This window comes from Labeo rohita, chromosome 12 (assembly GCF_022985175.1).
Source record: "Labeo rohita strain BAU-BD-2019 chromosome 12, IGBB_LRoh.1.0, whole genome shotgun sequence".
Taxonomy (NCBI): Eukaryota; Metazoa; Chordata; class Actinopteri; order Cypriniformes; family Cyprinidae; genus Labeo; species Labeo rohita.
The window spans coordinates 1044467-1071604 of record NC_066880.1 but is presented as its reverse complement, the minus strand read 5'-3'; the positions used below and the strand labels follow the sequence as shown (position 1 = coordinate 1071604).

The 27138-nt window shown below is 33.6% G+C and overlaps 1 protein-coding gene across 1 annotated transcript; it reads left to right on the top strand.

The window, feature by feature from the left end:
* The first annotated feature begins 7875 nt into the window (after positions 1–7875).
* Positions 7876–25769, top strand: ppa1a (inorganic pyrophosphatase 1a). The gene is made up of 11 exons (XM_051123770.1): positions 7876–8015; positions 8724–8788; positions 12328–12381; positions 15286–15405; positions 15657–15743; positions 17398–17524; positions 17596–17723; positions 19523–19608; positions 21752–21821; positions 23392–23431; positions 25153–25769. Exons 1-11 carry the CDS (start codon positions 7955–7957, stop codon positions 25182–25184), a joined length of 870 nt encoding a protein of 289 aa, XP_050979727.1. The 5' UTR covers positions 7876–7954; the 3' UTR covers positions 25185–25769.
* The last annotated feature ends 1369 nt before the right edge of the window (positions 25770–27138 follow it).

Here is a 27138-nt window from a genome sequence, read left to right as displayed (position 1 = left end):
TTTACATAGGAATTTTGCATTGAACATAACTCTGCATCACAATGTCATAGAGACATGGGGGAGGGCTCATTTAACTCAGACAACCAATCAGACTCTCAGGATCACCGATAAGCTGTCAAGCCACGCCCTAGCAACCATTTAGAGCACCCTAGCAACTGATCCCATAGACTGCCATTATAAAAGCCCAGATGGATATCTTTGGATCACAGTGTCATAGAGACATGGGGGTGGGCTCATTTGATTCGGGGCAGTAAACAGCCAATCATGAATCAGCTTCACCACTTCCTAGCCACGCCCTAGCAACCACTATCGAGCACCCTAGCAACCCAAACCTGAAGAGGCATATCTTCAAACCTGAATGTCATAGAGACATGGGGGTTGGTTTATATCATTCATACTGGCAGGCAGCCTTTGGAGTGTCATCATTGGTAGCTGCCAAGCCACTCCCTAGCAACCAAACAGAGTACCCTAGCAACCATCTAGCAAGTCCTATATCTCTACATCAGAACATCGTAGAGACATGGGACTTGGTTCTTTTGACTCATGCTAGCAAATAGGTATCTTTAAGATGCTAGTCATGCTAGCAGTGAATAGCTACATGCTAATAGTGATTAGCTAAGTGTTAAATCAGGCTAAGAACTCTATAAGACTCCATAGTAATGATCTGTGACAACTAGTAACTGCCTAACAACACTCTAGCAACCACCCCAAGTACCTTAGCAACCGCCCTAGCAACCACCCCAAGTACCCTAGCAACCGCATAGCAACACCTTAGCAACCACCCTGGGTACCTTAGCAACCGCCATAGCAACCACCCTGAGTACCCTAGCAACCGCATAGCAACACCCTAGCAACCACCCTAGCAACCTCCCCTGTTACCTTAGCAACCGCATAGCAACACCCTAGCAACCACCCCAGTTACCCTAGCAACCGTCCTAGCAACCACCCCGAGTACCCTAGAAAGCGCATAGCAACACCCTAGCAACCACCCCTGTTACCCTAGCAACCGCATAGCAACACCCTAGCAACCACCCCGGTTACCCTAGCAACCGCATAGCAACACCTTAGCAACCACCCTGGGTACCCTAGCAACCGCCCTAGCAACCACCCCAAGTACCCTAGCAACCGCATAGCAACACCCTAGCAACCACCCCAGTTACCCTAGCAACCGCATAGCAACACCTTAGCAACCACCCTGGGTACCCTAGCAACCGCCCTAGCAACCACCCTGAGTACCCTAGCAACCGCATAGCAACACCCCTTAGCAACCACCCCGGTTACCCTAGCAACCGCATAGCAACATCCTAGCAACCACCCTGGGTACCCTAGCAACCGCATAGCAACATCCTAGCAACCACCCCAGTTACCCTAGTAACCGCATAGCAACACCCTAGCAACCGAGTGCAGAGTTTTGCCACTGCAAGCACCACTCACATTTTCTTCAGGAAATGTACACATCTAGTTATTAGCAACCACCCCATTATTATTACCCTTGCATGAACATGAATAATAATAATAACTATTATTATTATTACTACTATTATTACAAGACATATTACAATTGTAATAATTCACTGTAAAAACCTAATGGTAATATTATAATGATCATAACAAAAATTATTATACTATTGTTATATTTATTTGATTCATTAAATTAAAATGATCTAGTATTTAAGAAAAATATAATAATAATAATTATTATAAATATTTATAATAATAATAAATAATAACCCTAGCAACCGCATTATTATTATATTTTTCTTAAATACCACCCTTTTTAACCCTAGCAAAGAAATATTACAACATCCTAGCAACCACCCCAGTTATCATAGTAACAATAAAAATTAACATCAGATTACTATTGTAACAAAATTTTGCCACTGCAATTCCACTCACATAAAACTCTATAATAATGATCATAATAATTATCAATAAAATATATAACTAAAGATATTTTATTGTAACAAAATTAAACTACTATAAAACTACGATTGTGATATGTTGTTGTAAAATAAAAAAATGTAGAATGTAATAATAATAACAATAATAATTTTATTTTAGTGCTAAAATTTCTGTCTGTCTTCATTTTCAAATGTAAAACATTAAATTAGAGCCCTAATAATCACCTTTCGATTAATCGTGCAGCCCTATCTGTGACTAACGGAAGCTCTCTTCTGCTCAACATGAGGCTCAATAAAAGAATGATTTTTCATTTTTGAGGAACTGTTGCTTTAATAGAGCGGTGCATGCTAGCATGCTGCAGAAATGTACAGCGCACACACATTAAATGTGTTCATTAAGTGCAAGAAAAACAGTCAATGTATTAAACGATTCATGAAGTGATATCTGGAAGTAAGTGTTTGCGGTGTTGTTCTGCTGATCTGGTGTTGTCTGATATGCAGATGTATGTAAAACTATTTGCTCTGTAAAACAAACAGCAATTAGCATTCATGCTGTAAAGTGTCTGTTTACCTTCAGAAAAGCGCTGACAGCTAATTAGTGAAATTAAGTTGTATGAATTCACATGCTTGTGAAAATTCCTATTTATAAGTAATGTTTCTTGAAAAAGCTGACAAGTCACAAAACAACAATTATGAATAGTTAAAACAAAACTTTGGACTAATCAACTTTGATTAATCTTTCAAACTCAAATAAACAAAGTTATAGTTATATAAATAGGAGATCGGGGCTACTTGTCATATTTTTTTGCTGTTTTTTAATGTTACTACCTACAAAAAACAATCATGCTGCATGCTGTCACACTACATGGGGTAAGTTGTCACAGTGCAAACCTGCCATTAAATAGCCTTTGCAGTAAAATTTATACAGTGAAACAATTCCTGAACATGCAAAAATGGAAAAACAACTAAAAATGATTGCTTCAAGCCTATGGAAAGCAGAGAAAACAAGCACGCACTGAAATTACAACAGTTTAAATGCACATGACAACTTGCCCCAATCTGAATCTTATGTTGTGAGAATTCACAAACATTATTCTACATGTGTGAAACCAGCAAAACCACTGATGGAGATAACAAGCACTGTGCAGTTTATCTGCAATATCACTTTGTGACAACTAGCCCCGGTCTGTTTTATAAGTGACGCTCAGCTGAATCTAACGCAGTGGTTTTGTGTGAGTAACTGTGATACCGTTTTGATGTCTGCATCTTTGGTCCACTTGAGTGAACTCAAGCATGAAATAACATCTCTGACCTCTGTGAACACCAGCACATCCATCCGCTTGATTGACAGCTGTAGATCTGCAGAAGCTCCTCCCACTGGCGAACAGCGGCACCGCAGGAGGCAGCGATCCAATCAGACGCTCTGTTTCAAAACATTCAGAAAACTTTCAAAAAGTAACATTCCAAAACAACTTGTTCTTAGCTGTGTAGAATGATAGAATGTATCAGACTGGGGGTTGTGCTGAAACATGTAACAGAAATGGCTCTGCTGTAACAAAAACAACTCTACTGTTTTTAATTGCACTCAGTGGGACTTCATTAAATCCTGCAGTAGGAATATATTCTAAAAGAGCTCAGAGAAAACCAAGACTAAATACAGCACTGAACTGTTCACACTTTTTTTCTTGTTTGTTTGTTCTTCTTACGCACAGCGTGACACTTCATTCAAACACTGATTTGACTCTGTTCTACTGCACACTAATGAGGAGGAATTTCCCCAGCCTTTTTTATAGTCTGTGTTACTATCTATAATGTGACCAGGTTAAAAATTAGCTTCCATAAGCATCTTATCAAACAGCGCTGGTGAAATCAGCGCAGCAGGAGGGTAATCCGGCAGGTAATTGGCTTTGCACTAAACTCTTGTCTTTTCCACCTGCTGCTGTAAATCACGGCGCATCCTCCTTCACACACTGACATTTACACACGCTGCTGACGTACTAACCGAGATATCCACGCGTTCACCTGCCCTCAAGATACAGCACTGCGGCAACGACACAGAAACAAGCAGCACACTCAAAGGTCAGAGAGTTGAGATCTGCTGTGTTTTACGCAGAATGAATCAAATGCAGGGGAAATTGAGGTCTCAGCTCCTGGAGTCAAGCAGCTGTGAGAGGAAATGCTCTGAGAAAAATGCTTTTGCTTTTAGACGCCTACAGTAGATGAGAAGTTCAGATGAAGTCAACCACAAAAGTGACCTTAATAACGAGTGTGCGCACTTTAAAACAGCCTTGGAATGTGCTTAACAGCCTGTGTAATGATTTATGGATGGACACACAGATAAACAGACAGACAAACAGATGTCCAGGCAGATGGATGGATAGATGGATGGAGAGAGAGACAGATGGATAGATAGATAAATGGACAGACGGATGGACAGATGGATGGACAGACATAGATATTTAGATGGACTGACGGATAGACAGATAAATCGGTAGATGGACGGACAGACAGACAGACAGAGAAATCAGTAGATGGATGGACAGGCAGACAGACAGAGAAATCAGTAGATGGATGGACAGGCAGACAGACAGATAGATAGGCAGATGGAGGGACAGACAGATAGGTAGGTAGATGGACAGACAGACAGATAGAAGGGTAGATGGACAGATAGATAGGTAGATGGATGGACAGACAGACATAAGGGTAGATGGATGGATGGACAGACAGAAGGGTAGATGGACGGACAGACAGACAGATAGGTAGATGGATGGACAGACAGACAGCTAGGTAGATGGACGGACAGACAGATAGAAGGGTAGATGGACAGATGGACAGATAGATAGGTAGATGGACGGACAGACAGACAGAAGGGTAGATGGACAGAAGGACAGACAGATAGGTAGATGAACAGATAGACAGATGGATATTTAGATGGATGGACGTCCAGACAGACAGAGAGATATATAGATAGATAGATAGATAGATAGATAGATAGATAGATAGATGGACGGACAGACAGATATTTAGATGGACGGATGGATGGATGGATGGATGGATGGACAGACAGACAGACAGATAGGTAGATGGACAGACAGATAGGTAGATGGGCAGACAGACAGTCTGTTAGACAGAAAGACAGATAGGTAGATGGATGGATGTACAGACAGATAGATGATTAGATGAATGGACAAACAGACAGACAGATAGGTAGATAGATGGAAAAACAGACATAGATATTTAGATAGACAGATAGACTGACGGACAGACAGACACAGACAAACAATATAGATAGATGGATGGACGGATGGACAGACAGACAGATAGAAGGGTAGATGGACGGACAGACAGACAGAAGGGTAGATGGACGGACAGACAGACAGATAGGTAGATGGACGGACAGACAGATAGAAGGGTAGATGGACGGATGGACAGATAGATAGGTAGATGGATGGACAGACAGACATAAGGGTAGATGGATGGATGGACAGACAGAAGGGTAGATGGACGGACAGACAGACAGATAGGTAGATGGATGGACAGACAGACAGCTAGGTAGATGGACGGACAGACAGATAGATAGGTAGATGGACAGACAGACAGACAGAAGGGTAGAGGGACGGACAGACAGACAGATAGGTAGATGGACAGACAGACAGACAGATAGGTAGATGGACGGACAGACAGACAGATAGGTAGATGGACGGACAGACAGACAGAAGGGTAGATGGATGGATGGACAGACAGAAGGGTAGATGTACGGACAGACAGACAGATAGGTAGATGGACGGAGAGACAGATAGAAGAGTAGATGGACGGATGGACAGATAGATAGGTAGATGGACGGACAGACAGACAGATAGGTAGACGTATGGACAGACAGACAGATAGGTAGATGGACGGACAGACAGATAGAAGGGTAGATGGACAGATGGACAGATAGATAGGTAGATGGATGGACAGATAAGGGTAGATGGATGGATGGACAGACAGAAGGGTAGATGGACGGACAGACAGACAGATAGGTAGATGGACGGACAGACAGATAGAAGGGTAGATGGACGGATGGACAGATAGATAGGTAGATGGATGGACAGACAGACATAAGGGGAGATGGATGGATGGACAGACAGAAGGGTAGATGGACGGACAGACAGACAGATAGGTAGATGGATGGACAGACAGACAGCTAGGTAGATGGACGGAGAGACAGATAGAAGGGTAGATGGACGGATGGACAGATTGATAGGTAGATGGACAGACAGACAGACAGATAGGTAGACGTATGGACAGACAGACAGATGGAGATGGACAGACAGACAGACAGATAGATAGACGGATGGACAGACAGACAGATAGGTAGATGGACGGACAGACAGATAGAAGGGTAGATGGACAGATGGACAGATAGATAGGTAGATGGATGGACAGACAGACATAAGGGTAGATGGATGGATGGACAGTCAGAAGGGTAGATGGACGGACAGACAGACAGATAGGTAGACGGATGGACAGACAGACAGATAGGTAGATGGACGGACAGACAGATAGAAGGGTAGATGGACGGATGGACAGATAGATAGGTAGATGGATGGACAGACAGACATAAGGGTAGATGGACGGACAGACAGACAGATAGGTAGATGGATGGACAGACAGACAGCTAGGTAGATGGACGGAGAGACAGATAGAAGGGTAGATGGACGGATGGACAGATTGATAGGTAGATGGACGGACAGACAGACAGATAGGTAGACGTATGGACAGACAGACAGATAGGTAGATGGACGGACAGACAGACAGATAGGTAGACGTATGGACAGACAGACAGATAGGTAGATGGACGGACAGACAGATAGAAGGGTAGATGGACAGATGGACAGATAGATAGGTAGATGGATGGACAGACAGACATAAGGGTAGATGGATGGATGGACAGTCAGAAGGGTAGATGGACGGACAGACAGACAGATAGGTAGACGTATGGACAGACAGACAGATAGGTAGATGGACGGACAGACAGATAGAAGGGTAGATGGACGGATGGACAGATAGATAGGTAGATGGATGGACAGACAGACATAAGGGTAGATGGATGGATGGACAGACAGATAGGTAGATGGATGGACAGACAGACAGCTAGGTAGATGGACGGAGAGACAGATAGAAGGGTAGATGGACGGATGGACAGATTGATAGGTAGATGGACAGACAGACAGACAGATAGGTAGATGGACGGACAGACAGATAGAAGGGTAGATGGACGGATGGACAGATAGATAGGTAGATGGATGGACAGACAGACATAAGGGTAGATGGATGGATGGACAGACAGAAGGGTAGATGGACGGACAGACAGACAGATAGGTAGATGGATGGACAGACAGACAGCTAGGTAGATGGACGGACAGACAGATAGAAGGGTAGATGGACAGATGGACAGATAGATAGGTAGATGGATGGACAGACAGACAGAAGGGTAGATGGACAGAAGGACAGACAGATAGGTAGATGAACAGATAGACAGATGGATATTTAGATGGATGGACGTCCAGACAGACAGAGAGATATATAGATAGATAGATAGATGGACAGACAGACAGACAGATGGATATGTAGATGGACTGATGGACAGACAGACAGATAGGTAGATGGACGGATGGATGGATGGACAGACAGATAGACAGATATTTAGATGGATGGGCAGGCGTTCGGATGGACGGACGGATAGACAGACCTAGATAGATAGATAGATAGATAGATAAATAGATAGATAAAAAGATAGATAGATAGATAGATAGATAGATAGATATTATTTAGATGGACGCACAGACAGACAGACAGTCAGACAGATAGATGGATGGATAGATGAATAGATAGATATAAAAAAAGGCACAATAAATAAATAATGTTATGCAATAACAGTCTGGTGAACTCTGACAGATTTGCTCTCTCTCTCTCTCTGCAGGATCAGCGTCTGATTATCGGATTAACGGCGTCTCAGCGGCCGACAGTAAGTGCAGTCAGAACACGACAGAGTAGGAAGAACAGGCAGCATGAGCTTCAGCGTGGAGGAGAGAGGCAGAGAAAACACACCCGACTACAGACTTTACTTCAGTAAGTGTCTCAGCACATCCATTCATCATCAGCACTGCACTCACACTCTGATCGACTGATTTCAACTGCTCTGTAGTTCATTCATGTCCTGTCATGCAGCACATCTTCATCTCCAAATCAATACAGTAGATTAAATACCAAACTTGTATTTTCTCTCACAGTCTCAAAATAAAATAAACAGACTAACATTTAAATAATTTCTCTACTAGAGTGAATGTTCATGATCTTTTTGCATTCAAAATGCAAACAAAACATTATTCATACATCAAGACATTATTAGTGAAGCTGAATATATGCTTTGAATATATGCCTTCTTAAATTACACAAGCATATTCAGTTTATAATTGTTTGAAGGATGCTGCATGACAGGCATGACCCATCTAGTTGCATCGATATAATTATGCATAGGTATATTTAATCATCTTCTCTTATCACATAGACAACACAATGAAAAACACACGTGCACACACACACACACACACAAGAAGACTCTTGAGCATCTGCTGGTGGCAGTAACAGGTGGAAGTAACTACTGTTGCTACGTGACCAATCATTATATGTCACGGAGAAAATCTGTTTTGCCTAACAAATTCAAACATCACGATAAATCCTCCTGTTCTCACCATCAGACATCAGAAAGTGATGAAAATCTCTTTAATCTCTGAGTATTTTAGATCCTTTGTGAAGCTCTTTTATCTCGTCTCACAGAAAACGCAGAGGGAAAATACATATCTCCATTTCATGACATTCCCATCTACGCCGACGAGGCCGAGGTAAGGAATATCTGAATCCTGATTTATGCCGTTATTTTCTCAGATCTCTGAACTGGGTTTTAATGAGGAACAGAAGTTGTTCCCTTCACCTCTGTGAAGCACACAAGGGTGCATTTCCCAAAAGCAACTATGCTTGCAAGTTCCGTCGTTAGCAACAGAGTTCAATGGAACTTATGACCATAGTTAGCTAATGATGCTTTTGGGAAATGCACCCCAGATTGACTCGCTCATCAATCATCATGTCAAACCTTGTCGACATTCAAGCAGTCCACATACAGTAAATAAGCAGCTCAAATCCACTATAAATTTTGGTTTTGCATTGGAAAATGAAGCTAGTGATGCATTTAAAAGTGCATAAGCATTATTGTTTGTTACATGAAGAATTAAAAAATAAAAAAAAAATAAAAACATTTATTTTAAAATATTATATAAACTGGAAATTCAACTTGTGAGGTCAATATTTTATTTTTAATAATTAAATTAAAATATTCAAGAAATCAATCAGTCTACATGAAGTAAATGAGAGCCAAAAGCAGCTCAAATCCACTACAAATTTTGGTTTTGCATTGGAAAATGAAGCTAGTGATGCATTTAAAAGTGCATAAGCATTATTGTTTGTTACATGAAGAATTAAAAAATAAAAAAAAATAAAAACATTTATTTTAAAATATTATATAAACTAGAAATTCAACTTGTGACGTCAATATTTTATTTTTAATAATTAAATAATAATATTCAAGAATTCAAGCAGTCTACATACAGTAAATGAGAGCCAAAAACAGCTAAAATCAACTACAAATGTTGGTTTTGCATTGGAAAATGAAGCCAGAGATGCAATTAAAAGTGCTTTTTTAAATTATAAGCATTATTGTTATATGGAGAATTACAAAATTAAAAATATACATATATATGTATTTAAAAATATTATAGAAACTAGAAATTCAACTTGTGACGTCAATATTTTATTTTTAATAATTAAATTAAAATATTTAAGAATACAAGCAGTCTACATACAGTAAATGAGAGCCAAAAGCAGCTCAAATCCACTACAAATTTTGGTTTTGCATTGAAAAATTGAACTAGTGATGCAATTAAAAGTTTTTTTTCATTAAAGCATTATTGTTTGTTATATGGAGAATTACAAAATGTAAAAAAAACAAAAAAAAAAAAAAACATTTATTTAAAAATATTATACCAACTGGAGAATTCAGCATGTGACGTCAATACTTTATTTTTAATAAATACATTAAATGAAATTAATTTTGTGGTTAAAATTAAAATTGGTTGTTAATTGTTTTGACAGCATCAAACTTGCTTTAAAGAAATGCTTAATTATTTACATCATTTATTCTTACCAGGGCTAATGAATAGGTTAATTACTGTAGTTAAATGTACTGTAATGATTTAATTACTTTTTATTTTGTCAGAACTGTTCTGACAAAACAGTTTGTCTTTTGTGACTCTGATGATACTGTATCTCTAATTAAAAATGTAAGGGCCAAAACATTTTAAATGTGGCCCCTTGTCAGTGTCAGCTAAATGAACTGACATGTTCAATGATAAAACAAACAACAAAACCAACAGCAAGCCGCTCATGAACATAAAAGACGTCTCAAAAGATACTCACATACTCCTCTCTGTCTTTCTCTGTGTGTGTGTGTAAATTAAATCTAATTAGATGCATTCTCGCATGATGATCGGCCTTTGAGTTCACAATGACGTTAATATGTCAGATGATTTATGGGAATAGACCTCTATTTGAGATCACAGGGGGTTTGATTAATATAAACACAACAAGAGGGCAGAATTATCATGCAGGAGCATAAACAAAAAGAAAAACAGAGGACAATGTGTGACCTTAACAGTATGAGACCTTAATAGAGAAAAATATTTTGCACATCAAAGTACACTGTATACACACCTTATAAAATGATTTTGTCAATGCAAATTTAAGTAAAGACGCTTCAGCAACCTATGATGAATATACTTACTTTACAAAGACTGTCACACACATCTGCAAACACAATAAAGACAGGTTCAAGACATGAATAAAAATCATTCAAAACACATAGATAATTCCAGATCATATTATACAAAACCAGACGAAAATTTTAGGGACCATTTGTTTTTACAATAATGCTAGAAAACAGAATTAGATATTATTTTATTCCCAATTAAATATATATTGAGTGCAAGGTAGTTATGCATCAAGATACATTTTTTCACTGCCTACAATTTAATTACAATTTAATTACATGCATGCACATATGAATTGCATTCAATTGCATGTATCCATATGCTCTATAGAGTCATTTCTAAAGGAATTCATTGCATTTACTTCATCCTCTGATTGTAAATGCAGTTGTAAAAAAAAACAATTTAATTGCAAGCATGCGCATAATATTTGCATTAATTGCATGTATCCATATGCTGTATAGAGTCATTTCTAGAGAAAAAATAGCATTTGCTTCATCCTCTGATTGCAATGCGTGCACATATGAATTGCATTAGTTGCATGTATCTGTATGCACTATAGAATAATTTCTAGAGGAATTCATAGGATTTGCTTCATCCTCTGATTGTAAAACGCAGTTGTAAAAGGCCAATTTAATTGCATGCACATGAATATGCCCTATAGAGTCATTTCTAAAGAAAAAAAGTAGCATTTCCTTCATCCTCTTATTGTAAAACGCAGTTCTAAAAGGCCAATTTATTTGCATGCATGCATGCACATATGAATTGCATTAACTGCATGTATCCGCATGCTCTATAGAATTGTTTTAGAGGAATCTGTAGCTTTTGCTTCATCCTCTGATTGTAGAACCCAGTTGTAAAAGGCCAATTTAATTGCATGCGCATATGAATATGCTCTATAGTCATTTCTAGAGAAAAAAATAGCATTTCCTTCATCCTCTTATTGTAAAACGCAGTTCTAAAAGGCCAATTTATTTGCATGCATGCATGCATATACAAATTGCATTAACTGCATGTATCCACATGCTCTATAGAATCATTTTCAGAGGAATTTGTAGCTTTTGCTTCATCCTCTAATCGTAAAACGCAGTTGTAAAAGGCCAATTTAATTGCATGCACATATGAATATGCTTTATAGAGTCATTTCTAGAGGAAAAAAAATAGCATTTCCTTCATCCTCTGATTGTAAAACACAGTTTTAAAAGGCCAATTTATTTGCATGCATGCACATATAAATTGCATTAATTGCATGTATCCATATGCACTATAGAATAATTACTAGAGGAATTCATAGGATTTGCTTCATCCTCTGATTGCAAAATACAGTTCTAAAAGGCCAATTTATTGCATGCATGCATGCACATATGAATTGCATTAACTGGATGTATCCACATGCTCTATAGAATCATTTCTAGAGAAACTCACAGCATTTGCTTCATCCTCTGATTGTAAAATGCAGTTATAAAAGGCCAATTTAATTGCATGCATGTACATATAAACTGCATTAACTGCATGTATCCATATGCGGTTGTGATCTTCTGACCAAATCCGTTTTTCTCTTTCAGAACATCTTCCATGCTGTCGTGGAGGTCCCAAGATGGACGAATGCAAAAATGGAGGTAAGAAATGAAACAACCGGCTCTCGATCTTCACACACGCGCATATTACATGCCAATTATCTCACATGCACTAGAATACATTAAAGAAAATCATTGCTTGAAAGACCAGACCATCTCTAACCATTATGACGTGTTCGAGCTCACGAACGGCACTGAACGCTTTTCATCTGATTATCCTTAACTAAATATAGGAATTCGAGGAAATATAATAGTGAAAGGGAAAAGAACAAATTGACTCTAATGATGAATACTAAGAACGGACTGATTGAATGAGTCCTGCACAGCAGTGGACAGTAATGAAGTCATTTTACTTCATTATTATAATTAAGTAAACGGTTCAAGTATATATACTGAATCAGAGCATTTTTGGGAAACCTTTACATTTACATTTCTAGGAATTTTAACTCCACTACAGTTCATAAAAACACATCATTTCTTGATGTTTTGAACTGAAGAAATGTAAAGTTTGTCTTAAAATGTAAACACATTTTGCCCCATGTTAGGGTCTGTGTTGTTTTTAAGTTTTTTTAAGCATCAAAACAATTAAAATTTAATAAAATTTAATCAAATTATTTGTATTTTTATTTTTCATGTGTTAAAATGTGTCCTGTTTTTTTCATTTTCACATTTCACATTTTTCTTCTGAGCAAATACTAACAAAATATAAAAAAAAAAAAATTAGATGACATTATTTTACATATTTAATAAATACAGTTCAAAACTGTAATATCATTTCATTTTTACAAAAATATATTTTTACTCTGAATGATGATATAACATTATTTCACCCATATTTTGACATTTTTACTAAAGTTAAAACACTGAAGTAGCAACTTTTAAACATATTAAATTTACATTTAATATGGTTTTTATGTACATACAATGATTTCGTAAATTTAACGTTTATACTACTTGTCACCTCATGTTGTTTTTCCTCATTTTTAAAATACTAAATGATATATTTTATTAATTTCACTCGTTTGCATGCTTAAAGTATCAGTAATTTAATTGATATATTAGTATATTGATGTTTAATGTTTTGGTACTTAAGTACACTTACATAAAACTGAAAATCAGTACTTATACACTGTAAAACATTTTCACCAGTTTCAACTTAAAAACTTAAGTTTAGCAGCTGACTCAAAATTTAAGTTAAATCAACTTAGAAGTACAAGTCATTTCAACTCACAAGTTAAATCAACTCAAAAGTGCAAGTCATTTTAACTCATTTTAATGTAATGAGTTCAAATGACTTGTAGATTTAAGCTGAACTTAAGTTTTTTTAGTTGAAACTGGTGCACTAATAATTTCTGAAATGAAGTACAGGCTGATTTTCCAGCTCATGTGGGAAACCGACAGGAAAATCCAAATCTACTGAAGCTCGATTGCAAGTTGTGATCATCAAAAACTTTTCAAAAGATCAAAAGTATGACTTACCGCATGAGTGTGCAGAGAGATTTTCTGCTGCTTTACAGTCAGTCTGTGCTCAGTTCATTTCAAAGCTTCTGGAGTCCTGAAGGATTCATTTGGTGACTGGATTTACCGCATTTTAATACACATTTATCACATTTCTGATTTATCAGGCCAGAGAAACCCATCAATAAGCCATCAAACAGCATCCAGGACTGCAGCTATCTGAAACAAACAAATAAATAAATACAACATTTTAGGAGAATTACTGTTTTCAGACTTGGAGAAATGAGCACAAACTTTTACAAGATCTTCAAAAAGTGCAGAAAACTGAATATGGATGAAGTTTTGATTGGAGAAAAGACTCTCAACGTGTCTAAATGTGTCATTTTTTAACTGATCACACAGTCTTATGAGATTTAAGGTGATTTACAGTCAATAACACCTTAAACTGTAATCTGTTCCTCACATATATCATCATATAATGACAGAAGACTTGGAATATAAGGCACCACATACAGCTATTTATATATTTATTTATGTATTTATTATTTTTTGTGGCTACAATATATTTGAAATACATGCTAAATATATTTTGTAAACAGTGAAGCTCAATTAAATACATTTTTGAAAATATATTACTTTCAAGCTTATATACAAAAATATATTTTAAAACGCTTTAAGGGACAAAAAATACATTTACAAAATTATTAAAAGTAAATTTAGGTTAAATGCAAATTTGCATGGAATAGCTTAGATCAAAACTAGATTTATGATGTTTAATTATAATATTGTATTAAAAAAAAAAAAAAAGAAATATTTAAGAAATAAGAAATAAGCATGTTCCTTGCTGATATATGCTAAATATATTTTGTATACAGTGAAGCTCAATTAAATACATTTTTGAAAATATATTACTTTCAAGCTTAATATACAAAAAATATATTTTAATATGAAATAAAATGAAGAAAACATATATTTCCAAAAGTAATAAAACCAAATTTAGGTTAAATGCAAATTTGCATGGAATAGCCTAGATCAGTTAATAATGTTTAATTTTAATATTTTATCGTTTAAAATATTAAATATGTAAGGATAAGCATGTTCTTTAATTTAAACGTGTTACATATTCCCGTGTTATGACAAAAAATAAATTAATTAATTAATTAATTAAATAAATAAAATCGAATCTGATATGTGGAATGTATTTTCCTAAAATGAAATGTATATGACAAAATTTTTATTTTTCAAAATTTATCTTTTTAAAATATAATTTTAAAAATATACAAAAAATGGCCAAAATAAATATATTTTGAAATATATTTAAAAATATATGTTTTGCTGTATGGGACGAGCCATTTTGTATAAATTTGCATTTAATTTCTGAGCTGTGTTTACATTCTAGTTTACATTTCATGGAAGACAGAAAGTCGTTTTAACAATATAAGTGTGAGCAAATGAATAAATTCTGAAATATTGCTCTCGTTTCTCCAGATCGCGACTAAAGATCCTCTCAATCCGCTGAAGCAGGACGTGAAGAAAGGGAATCTGCGTTACGTCAGCAACGTCTTTCCTCATAAGGGCTACATCTGGAACTATGGAGCCATTCCTCAGGTTTGTGTCACGTCCAACAGCTCGAACGGTTCTTTCAGACGTTTAGAAGTGAAGCGCACAGAATTAAAGTGTGGAAACCTCCAGGGAAAAGCGCGTTTGATGCATGAGCGAGCTCAGAGAGGGAGATTTCATGCACATTTAGATGCCAAACCAAGCAGCGCTGGAAATTGGTCCCACAGCATTACTTTATCAGAGCTCGGCTCGCTCACATCGTATAAATGAACGAACGCTTGATTTGCCGTCTTTTGCAGACGTGGGAGGATCCGGGCCACCGGGACGGAGACACAGGCTGCTGTGGTGATAATGATCCCATTGACATCTGTGACATTGGAAATAAGGTACAGAGCAGGGTCAGAAATTCGTTCAGCTCTCTGAACTGACTTTCACTTGATGTATGAAAAATCACTTCAGTATTGCAGGATATTTCAGCGTCGTGCATCTGTGCAGTCTGTGTTTACTGACCCCAAGTTTATTCACTCAAAACGATATTTAAAGCAAGATGCACCAACTCTCGATAACAGGTTTCTGGGCTTTTTAAATATAATGTTTCCCTGGATGTCATCTGAATTTTAAATAAATAAATGAAATGTGTTATTATAAACATTATATACTTTTAAATAAATATATAAATACAATTATTTTTGATCATGATACTTTTAAATAATTAATTAAATAAATACATAAATAAATAAATGGTCTAGAGACCTGTATTTTATGTATGTAATGACTAATAAAAATTAAAACTAATAACTAATAAAATTAAAAACTTTACAGTCATAGAAAAGTCATGAACATTTTTATAATAAATAAGCATTTTCCATTTTTATTTATTTATGTTTATTTTTGTTTATTTATATTTTCTAATATATCATTATTATTATTATTATTATAAGTATCTTTACATATATAAACAACATATACAGTATATATAAAATATATAAAGTTATATTTTTGTCATATTTTTCTCTTCAAATCCATGCAAAAATAATAATAAAAAACGTTATGGAAACTTGACTAATAAAATCAAAAACTTCACAGTTATAGAAAAGTTATGACAGCTTTTATAATAAATAAACATTTTCCATTTTTATTGTTTGTTATGTTTATTTATATTTTCTAACATATCATCATTGTTATTATTATTATTATATGTATCTTTACATATATAAACAACATATACAGTATATAGAAAAGTCTTTATTTTTTTAAATAAATAAACATTTTCTATTTTTATTGTTTTATTGGTTTATTTATATTTTTTAAATAAAATAATACTAATAATAATTATTATTTTTATTATAGGTTTTGTCACATATATATATATATATATATATAAAGTTATATTTTTGTCATATTTTTTTCTTCAAATCCATGCAATATTTTATTTGATAATTTATTTATATTTTCCAACATATTATTATTATTATTAATATTATTACAGGTATCTTTACATATATAAACAACATATACAGTATATATAAAATATATAAAGTTATATTTTTCTCTTCAAACCCATGCAAAAATAAATAAAGGTTATGGAAATTAGACAAATAAAATGACAAATTTCACAGTCATAGAAAAGTCATGAAAATTTTTATAATAAATAAACATTTTCCATTTTTATTGGTTTATTTGAATTTTCTAACATTATTATTATTATTACAGACATCTTTACATATATAAACAACATATACAGTATATATAAAGTTCCATTTTATGTTTAGAATTGATTTAAAATTTATATTGTATATTATTATTATTGTATATAAAAAATATTGTAATTCAAATTTTTTTTATTGATATGTGTTATAATTTGGCTATATAAATAAGTAAAATCTGAACTGTGAGAATATTATTCTTGAGTCTGTTGTTTTTAGTGAGTTGTTCAAATCGCTTCAAGCTTTAATCTGAACGAATCATTTGAATCATTTTGAATCGAATGAAACTCTCCCAGCGTTTCAGTGTTCTGTAAGCGTGTTTTTGACGTGTCAGGTGTGCTCTCGAGGAGAAATCATCCGTGTGAAGGTGCTGGGGACTCTGGCGCTCATCGACGAAGGAGAAACCGACTGGAAAGTCATCGTCATAAACGTGGAGGACCCGGAGGCCCAAGACTTCAACGGTTTGAGAGCTTTAGCTTGAGCGCGTGTGAGGAGCGTGACGGTGAATCTCAGCGTGTTCTGTCGTCGACAGATATCGAGGACGTCCGCAGACTGAAGCCCGGATACCTGGAGGCCACGCTCGACTGGTTCAAGATGTACAAAGTGCCGGACGGGAAGCCGGAAAACCAATTTGCCTTCGACGGTGAATTTAAGAACAGGGTAAATCGAGCCGCTGTTTAAATGAAAGACAAGAGACGACATTTGATTAATGACTGCTTCCTGACGGCTGGTAATGAAGATGTTTTTCCCATCATGTCGTGAAGGCAAGAGAATCCAAGCATGTAATTTTCAAAATTGCTTTTTGAGGAGGTGATCGTGTCAATGATGAAATTACTAGACACATTCGCACAGATCTCAGATCAGCCAGTACTTTTCAAAACTATGAGCTGCTAAACATTCAGAAGGCTGTCTCTCATTTCAGTCAAAAACATCAAAGATCAAAAAGATGCATGCTTGTTTTAAAAAAACAAAAAAGGTGTTTGTTTAGTCGAACATCTTAGAAACTGCATAACAATTCCCTGGCAAATTCCCTAAAAACGTAACATTCTATTTTAAATGTTTTTATTTTAAGATATTTTTAATTAGCAAACATACTATGTCTTTTTTTGTACGTTTTACGTTTTTTATTTTTAGTAAATATTCTGAATCTTTTTCTTTTTATACCTTTAAAATATTGTAAATATACTAAATATTTTTCATTTAGTTTTAAAATAATTTTTATTAAATATACACATTTATTTTTACAGAATTTAAAATATTGCATATATATCTTTTTTAACTAAAATGTTCAAACATGCCAATTTTAAATGTTTAAAAAATTTGTAAATATACTATATATTTCTTTAAATGTTTTTAAAACTATTGATTTTTAGTAAATATACTAAATATTTTTTATTTTTAATAGAAAAATTTGTTTATATACTAAACTATATGTAAATGTACTATAGAAACATACTATATTATATACTATATAAATATATCTTACATATATTAAAATGTTTATTTTGAGTTAATATATTAAATCATTTTACAATGGGAATTACACTACATATTACTTAAAAACACTAAAAAAATCACAAATACACTTAATCTTATTTAAATGTTTTAAAATGTTTTTTTATAAATATTCTAAATAGTTTTCAGTATATCAGTACTAAATCTAAATTATTCTTACTTACTAACAAAATTTAAAAAAAAAAAATGTTATAAAAGTTTTTTTTTTTTTTTTTAGAAAACATACAAAATCATTTTTATTTTTAAATTCTTACAAAAATTTGCTTATATACTAAACTATATATAAATATACTATAGAAACAACATATTAAATCATTTTAAAATGCTTTAAAATTGGGAAATATACTACATATTCAATTTTAAAAAAAAACTATTATTTTTTGTAAAAACGATTACAAATACACTGTCTTATTTAAGTGTTTTAAAATGTTTTTTAATGAATATACTAAATCATTTTTAGTATATCAATACTAAATCTAAATAATTTTAGTTTTACAAAATTTGAAAAGATACTGTTTTCGTAAATCTTATAAAAAGTTTATCTTTTAGAAAATATACTAAATCATTTTTATTTTAAAAAATGCTTCAAACATGTAAATATACTGTAAATAAACTATATATTTTCTCAAGTGTTTTAAATGTTTTAGTAAATATACTAAATAATTTTAACCTAAATGCTTTACAAAATGTGTAATATACTGTATATTTTCTTAAATGTTTATATATATATGTATATATATATATATATATATATATATATATACTAAATAATATTTATTTATAAATGCTTAAAACAAAATGCATCGTTTTAAAATGTATTAAAATTATTTATTTATTTTTTGGTAAATGTACAAAATTCTATTTGTAATGCATTAAAAAACTGCTAATCTACTGTATGTTTTTAAAAATGCTTTAAAATGTCATTTCTGGTTCCTGACCTGCAGGATTTCGCCATTAAAACAGTTAAGGACACTCACAGTTTCTGGAAAGCTCTGATCTCCAAGAAAACAGACGCTGGAGAACTAAACTGGTAAGAAATCGGTCTGTCTATAATTTAGTTTTAGCTTAAACTCTGTATAACCCACACAGAAAGTCCTTAGATGACAGACATTCTGTCCGTTGAGCTTCTCAGAGCCTGTTCTTTCACTCTAAAAACATGCATATCACCCAAACATGAGTGAATGTTTATTTCTTAATCTAGTAGAATGGCTTTTGCGTGTTAAAATCAGAAACAGGGTTGGAGATGTTCTGCTGTCTGATTAAAGAGGACGGATCTAATAGACGGGGCTGAGCTCAGTCCATCTGCATTCAGACGCGTCCGTCTCTGCTCTATCAGACACACAGACGTGTTGTGAATGTGGCCGCTGATCTCTGCTTAGCAAACAAACACGAACCGTATATAGTGATTGTTCTGCGGTGTCAGTATCCCACAAATAAACAGAGACTCAAAACACATCGGCCTCAATAAACACATCTGAGCGGATTCTGGAGGATAGATAGCGTTAAAAGTGCTCCACAGCACCAAATAAACTAGAACAATAAAGAAAGACAAAAATCGGGGTTGCCAGGTCTGTGTAACAAATCAAACCCAATCAGCCCATCACAAATATCAAAACATGAAATATGCCACTCTCATACATACATACAAGTTTTAAGTTTTTTTTTTATTTTGTCACTGTTATTTCAACTTGAAAATCTCAGTAATTATATGTTTGTAATTCGTAAATTACGTTTAAGTTTTAATATGTTACTGTAAATTAATTTTTCCTATTTTAAATGTAAAAAACACACACATATTAGTAAATATACTGTACCTGTTTTTATTTTAATATTTTTTAAATTAGCATACTATACCTTTTTTAAAAAGTTTTACATTTTTTATTTGTAGTAAATGTTCTGAATACTTTTTCTTTTTAAATGTTACATTTCACAGTCACTTTTATGCATTATACACTATTTCAGCTTGAAAATCAAACAAAAAATAAATACCAAAAAAATACAATCTATTTTTAAAAATGCTTTTAAATGTTTATTTTTAGTAAATTATACTTAATCATTTTTATTTTTAAGGGCTTTAAAAATGTTACATAAAATACATTTTACAGTCACTTTTATACACAATTTCAGCTTGAAAATCTCTATTGTAGCAATTATATATATATACATATACAATATATATATATATGAAAATCCCTATATTGTAGTAATAAACACATATATATATATATATATATATATATATATATATATTTTTTAATTAGGAAAAATATAATAGTTTTTTATGTTTATTTTTAGTATATAAGTGTTTTAAAAATGATACATAAAACTAATAATGTTAAATTATGTTTTAATATATTTAAAAATATTAAATAAGAAAGTATTATGAAATATTTTTAATATAATACATATTATTTTAAAAATATATATTATTTTTAGTAAAACCCTTTTTTAAAAAAAAAAAAAAAAAAATCCCTATATTACTTCATAAACAGTCTGTTTTCATAAAAGGGCTCGTCTTTTATGAAACTCATGAACTTTTTATGAAAACTCATCATCCAGCACAGCTTTATCATTTCTAGAATATAAAACACTTGCATTTGCATCAAATATAATTTATACAATATGTCAAACCTTTAACCTGCAGGAAAAAAATCAACCCGCGGCAAGAGTTTAAAAGCAGCCTAATTAAATTTCAACTTGGCAACCCTGCTGAAAATGAAACAATTTTAATTGAAACGAAACTCCCGACAGTAGCGTGAATTCAAAACCTAGCGTGCTGTCTACATAGAGCACATTTCAGGGCCAAATGTGATTTTTTTTTTTTTATACAAGGAAGGCATTATTATTCAGTCTACAGCATACTGAATTTATTTATTGCTACTGGCTATTTCAGCTTCATGCAACAGGTAATCAGAATGAAATATACAAGCACGCATTCACCCTACACTATACATTGCCTACAAAGACAGTGCCACGCTCTGATTGAAAATCATGTTTCTGATGGCGTTTCAACGAATCCACTGTGACAGATTTGGAAACAGATATTAGACATCAACAACTGATCTTCTGGGATTGTTTAGTTCACATCGCCTTCAATGACTCTTGACCGAAAGAAACGTAGTTTTGATTTGATTTCTAATGTTCTGCTTGTGTTTGAAATGTATATCCATCAGTATGAACACCTGCGTCTCTGACAGTCCCTACTGCCGCTCCGCCGCCGAAGCCCAAGCCGTCGTGGATTCGGTGAGTGTTTTCTGACTCGCACGCTGAATTATAATTCAGTCTCCAGATCGCTGAAGCTTCCAGACCTTTGGGAACTTTTGAGCATAATGAACCTCTGATTGCATTCTTTCAAACAATACCAAGAGATCTGTTTGGGTTTAATAGTCGTTCATGCAGTTGTTTGAGATTTGATTGAATAGTGCAGAGTCTGATCGTCTTCTCAGACGTCTGATCAAACTTCAACTAAAAGCCTTAGAGTTTCATACAAAAATTAAACTTTTTACCCACGTCATTTCAGACAGAAGCCAGAGCTGTCAATGTCAAAAGCATGATTAAAGTCTCATTAAATACTCATTTAACTCCAATTAAAGTCTTGTTTACGTAATCCACACAACATTCCTGAAATCACATGATAGTTTTGTGTGAGAAATGATCATTCCATCACTGTCTCACCAATGGATGTGAATGGGTGCCGTCAGAATGAGAGTCCAAACATCTGATAAAAACATCACAATAATCCACAAGTAATCCACACCACTCCAGTCATTCAGTTAAGATTAAACAAATCCATAACCTATAATAATGCTTTCTCCAGTGAAAAAGTCCATCTCCTGTTGTCTCTCACATTAGAGTTGTTTTGGCTTGTAAACAGTGCTTGATCTGTGCAGATTTCTCTCCTGATTCAGACCACTTTTTCACTTGAGGAAGCGTTATTATATATTATTATTATCTTTTTATCAGCTGTTTGGACTCTCATTCTGACGGCACCCATTCACATCTATTGGTGAGCAAGTGATGGAATGACATTTCTTTTGCTATTAAATGTAATTTTCTCAGATCATTAGTGATACAAGATTAGGATGTTCATCAGATTTATAGAAATGTGTCATTACATTACATGCTCACCAATGGATGTGAATGGGTGCCGTCAGAATGAGAGTCCAAACAGCTGATAAAAACTTCACAATAATCCACAAGTAATCCACACCACTCCAGTCCATCAGTTCACATCTTGAGAAGACAAAAGCTGTCCATAAGATATACTAATGCAGATTTCTCTCCTGATTCAGAAGACTTTTTCACTGCAGGAAGGGTTATTATGGATTATTGTGATGTTTTTATCAGCTGTTTGGACTCTCATTCTGACGCCACCTATTCACATCCATTGGTGAGACAGTGATGGAATGACACATTTCTACAAATCTGATGAACAAACAAACTCATCTACATCTTGTATCACTAATGATCTGAAAAAATGGCATTCAATAGCAAAAGAAATGTGTCATTCCATCACTTTCCCACCAATGGATCCTCTGCAGTGAATGGGTGCCGTCAGAATGAGAGTTCAAACAGCTGATAAAAACATTACAGTAATCCATAATAACACTTTCTCCAGTGAAAAAGTGGTCTGGTCTGAATCAGGAGAGAAATCTGCACAGATCAAGCACCATTTACAAGCCACAACAGCTCTAATGTGAGATGTGAGAGACAACAGGAGATGGACTTTTATGAATTATGGACTCATATTTTAGTTAAAAATGATGGCAGAATTATAATTTTTGCTGGTGTAAGATCTACCTTCTGTTTTCAGGCTCATCCGTACGGTGATGCGGAGCCGATACCGAGCTCAGGTGAGTGATCCTTCAGTCCTGAAACACAAACAATATGCTTTATTCAGATAAGTATGACAGTGTACAGTCAAATCAATGATAAAATCATATTTATAAATAAAATAAAAAAGAGTTTATTTGCAAAAACAGATAACTCTGTTTTTTTGGGGGTTTTTTCAAAAATCATGTTTTTTATTATGTTATCAAGTTTGATTGAGATTAATTGGAACTGCACAAAGAAAAAACATGATTTTTGAAAATGATTTTAAAAATCTGTTTTTGCAAATGAACTCTTCATTTATTTATACAGAAATATTGCAATTATTCCATAGAGATGTTAAATAAAAAGAGCTGTATTATATAAATGTATTAGGGCTGTCAAATGATTAATCACGAATATTTGCAAGTATATCCATTTATTATAATTTTTATAGAATTTATATCATATATAAAAACAAATATTTTGTACATAAATAAATTTATCTTAAAATATATATATATATATATATATATTTTTTTTTTTTTTTTTTTTTTTTTTTTAAGATAAATTTATGTACAAAATATTTGTTTTTATATATGATATAAATTCTATAAAAATTATAATAAATGGATATACTTGCAAATATTTATTAAATATGTACATGAATGTATTTATATATACATAATAATTACACACAGTACACACACATATATTAGGCAAACTCAAACTTTTTTGTATGCGATTAATCACAATTAATTGTTTGACAGCCCTAAAATGTATAAATAAAAATAGTTTTTAGAAGAAGACAATGCTATTCAATTCTATTATATATTATATATCTATTATATATAACTTTTTTTTTCATGTGATGTATTATATAATAATATAACAATTTTATATGATCTGTGTGTGTGTATAATATTATATGATCAATAAGTCATGCATATGTTTTACTTTACTTTAGCTCAGAAAATAATAAAAACAAATTTTGTTTTATTTTATATAGGTTATACAACCTTCAACTATTTTTAAAGTCAGCTCAAGGGGAAACACTGCAGGCAAAAACACACAGTTTTTTCATGCACTTGTCAAGTTTGAGATTTTGGGCTTTTTGGTTTTTCATAAAGTGTTTTTTTCAGACTAGTGGAAAGAAAACATCCAAAAGACACTGTTAGGTTTTTCTTTTACAGCACTTTATCTTTTTGTGCCAACAGATTTCAATTGCAATACATACAGAAGACAGTTTTCTCAAAATGAGTTTTTTCTTCTACACTGAGCCATAAATCTCCACTTCAGCAGCACTTACACACACCAAAACATTTTTATTTCTGTCTATAATCTGAAGGTTTTTACAGAGGGATTTGATCATATATAATTTTCTTGATTATATACATTTTATTCCCCCCAAAATTGTGAAAATATTGTTTTCTCTCTGTTCTAAAAATGACAAGGATTTTGAAACTGACTTCATCCAGTGTTTAGATTTTTGTACTAGAAATGTATGCAAATTGGCGCATATTTAAGGAAATAATGCCTCATTTGCATATTTAAACCTAACATTTTAATACAAAAAATGTTTGCAATTATCAACTGGGTAAAGCAATAACTATTAGTTGGTTTTTTTACCCTATTCACCTGCAGTGTCAAGGTTTTAAGTCAAAATGAAGCTAATTCAATTATACTATGAAACTTTTTCATTTTAAGTTGAAGTAGATGGATTTTTATAAAAATAAACAATAATATCTTTTGTTCTCTTTTCTAGCTGACAAATGGTTCTACTACGAACAGACATAGACGATCATCAGCGCTGACGGCAACAACATATGGCCGGAAAACAGTTTTATTACACAAATCCATCAACAGCTCTGTTATATATTGCATTAGCTACTGATAAACACTGTGTAGTTTGATTCATAAAGGTTTGGATGTTAGTCTGTGTAATATAACTGTATGAACGTGAAGCCTTTCAATGCAAACTCAATTAAAATGAAACAATGTGACTTTTACAGTTCTTTTATTGAAATATAGTGAACATTACACATCTTTCCGATGTCTATTTATGTATCTATGTGTTAAGGAACATCTAATTGTAGCACATTTAATTAATTTGTAACTGGCTTTAATCAGTGTAATTGCTTGGAAACACTTGATTGTGGTTCTACAGGTAATTGTTGCTAATGTCATGATGTTATTTCTTGACTTTGTGCCCCGTCGCCATGGAGACTGTAGCAGCATCTGTTACTTTGCGTTTGAATGATGTTGACGGGAAAAACAGCATGTGAGGATCATGTGAATGATGCATATGAGTGATCTTCCTGTAAGTGGGGGAAAACACTGGGGATCAAAATTCTGGAGTAATTACGTTTTTATAGTTATTAAAACAAAGTCTCTTCTGCTCACCCAGGCTTTATTGAGCACCGATAATAATCAACATATTAGAATGATTTCTGAAGGATCCTGACACTGAAGACTGCAGTAATGATGGTGAAAATGCAGATTTAATTACTGGAATAAATTACAATTTAACAGATATTCACACCGAAAACAGTTATTTTAAATTGTAAAAATATTTCACTATTTTTACAGTATTTTTGATCAAATAAATGCAGCTTTGATGAGCACAAGAAGCTTCTTTCAAAAAATCCTAACTATTCCAAACTTGAGCGCCAATTAATGGCTTTAAACATTTTTCATCACATCTCTTTAATTACTTTTCTCTAAGCAAGTATTGAAGTTTTAATTTTGAGCTTGTCATTACCAACACACACAATATTAAAATCCACTTATAGGTTGATTAAGGCAAAGATCAGATCTTTATTACTGGGCATGTGATAAATGTTTTAACATTTGATAAGCAGACCTTACCCATATTAAATATATAGTTTAACAGCTTTTGTTATACCTGCTGTAGAATTTAGTAAAGATACCATGACATGCCCGTTCCAATAATTTCTCAAATATTTATTACAGTATATACTGATAAATGTAACATTGACTTCAATGGATGCTTTCAAGTGATTTCCTATTGAACTCTCAGCAAATGAACTGAATTTCAAATATAGTGAATTAAGCTACAAACTCCATCATAATGCACAATGTTTCCATCTAACTGCAGCTCGTCATATTAATGGAGTGTTTCACTAGTTCGCACCTGTTCTTGGATTTGTGTTGGATGTCATCTTTGGAATGGAAATATGGATTTTTTATGTGTAAACATCATACTTTTGTCGCTTATTTCAGTTTATGTCATTACACTAGTGAGCTACACCAGTAGTAGTACTGACAGTGTTTTGTAAACATGGCTGAAGACGCGAAAAGCGAAGAAAAAGACAAACTGAATCAATTGAGTGAGTCATTTCCGCTGGAACCGCTCCGATTGATTCAAACTCGTAAGTTCGGTCATTCAGTTCAAGCGATTTACTAAACCAGATCAATGATAAGAACAATTCATTTTTGAATTTCGACATCGCTTGTAATGACTTTAAAAAGCACATATGGTAAGGGTTTAAACATATTCGAAACTCCAAATCAGTTAAATCATTGTGTCGCAAAAATGATTCACTGTTTCGAAGCGCTCCAGTTGGATCGCTTTTGAAACTTCGAGAGATTTCACGAAACATTTGATTTAGATAAAAATAAATAATAATAATAATAATAATAAAATAAATAAATAAATAATTTTGATTTAGGAACTTCGGACTGCGGATCGCGAATCATTTGATTCAGAACGGGACTTTGGTTCGGGTTC

Bases quoted from the DNA above. Each gene is read 5' to 3' on its own strand.
- ppa1a (XM_051123770.1), top strand. From the start codon at position 7,955: ATGAGCTTCAGCGTGGAGGAGAGAGGCAGAGAAAACACACCCGACTAC. The intron at 8,016-8,723 runs GTAAGTGTCTCA...CTCGTCTCACAG, and splicing joins CGACTACAGACTTTACTTCA to AAAACGCAGAGGGAAAATAC. The intron at 21,822-23,391 runs GTGAGTGTTTTC...TTCTGTTTTCAG, and splicing joins CCCAAGCCGTCGTGGATTCG to GCTCATCCGTACGGTGATGC.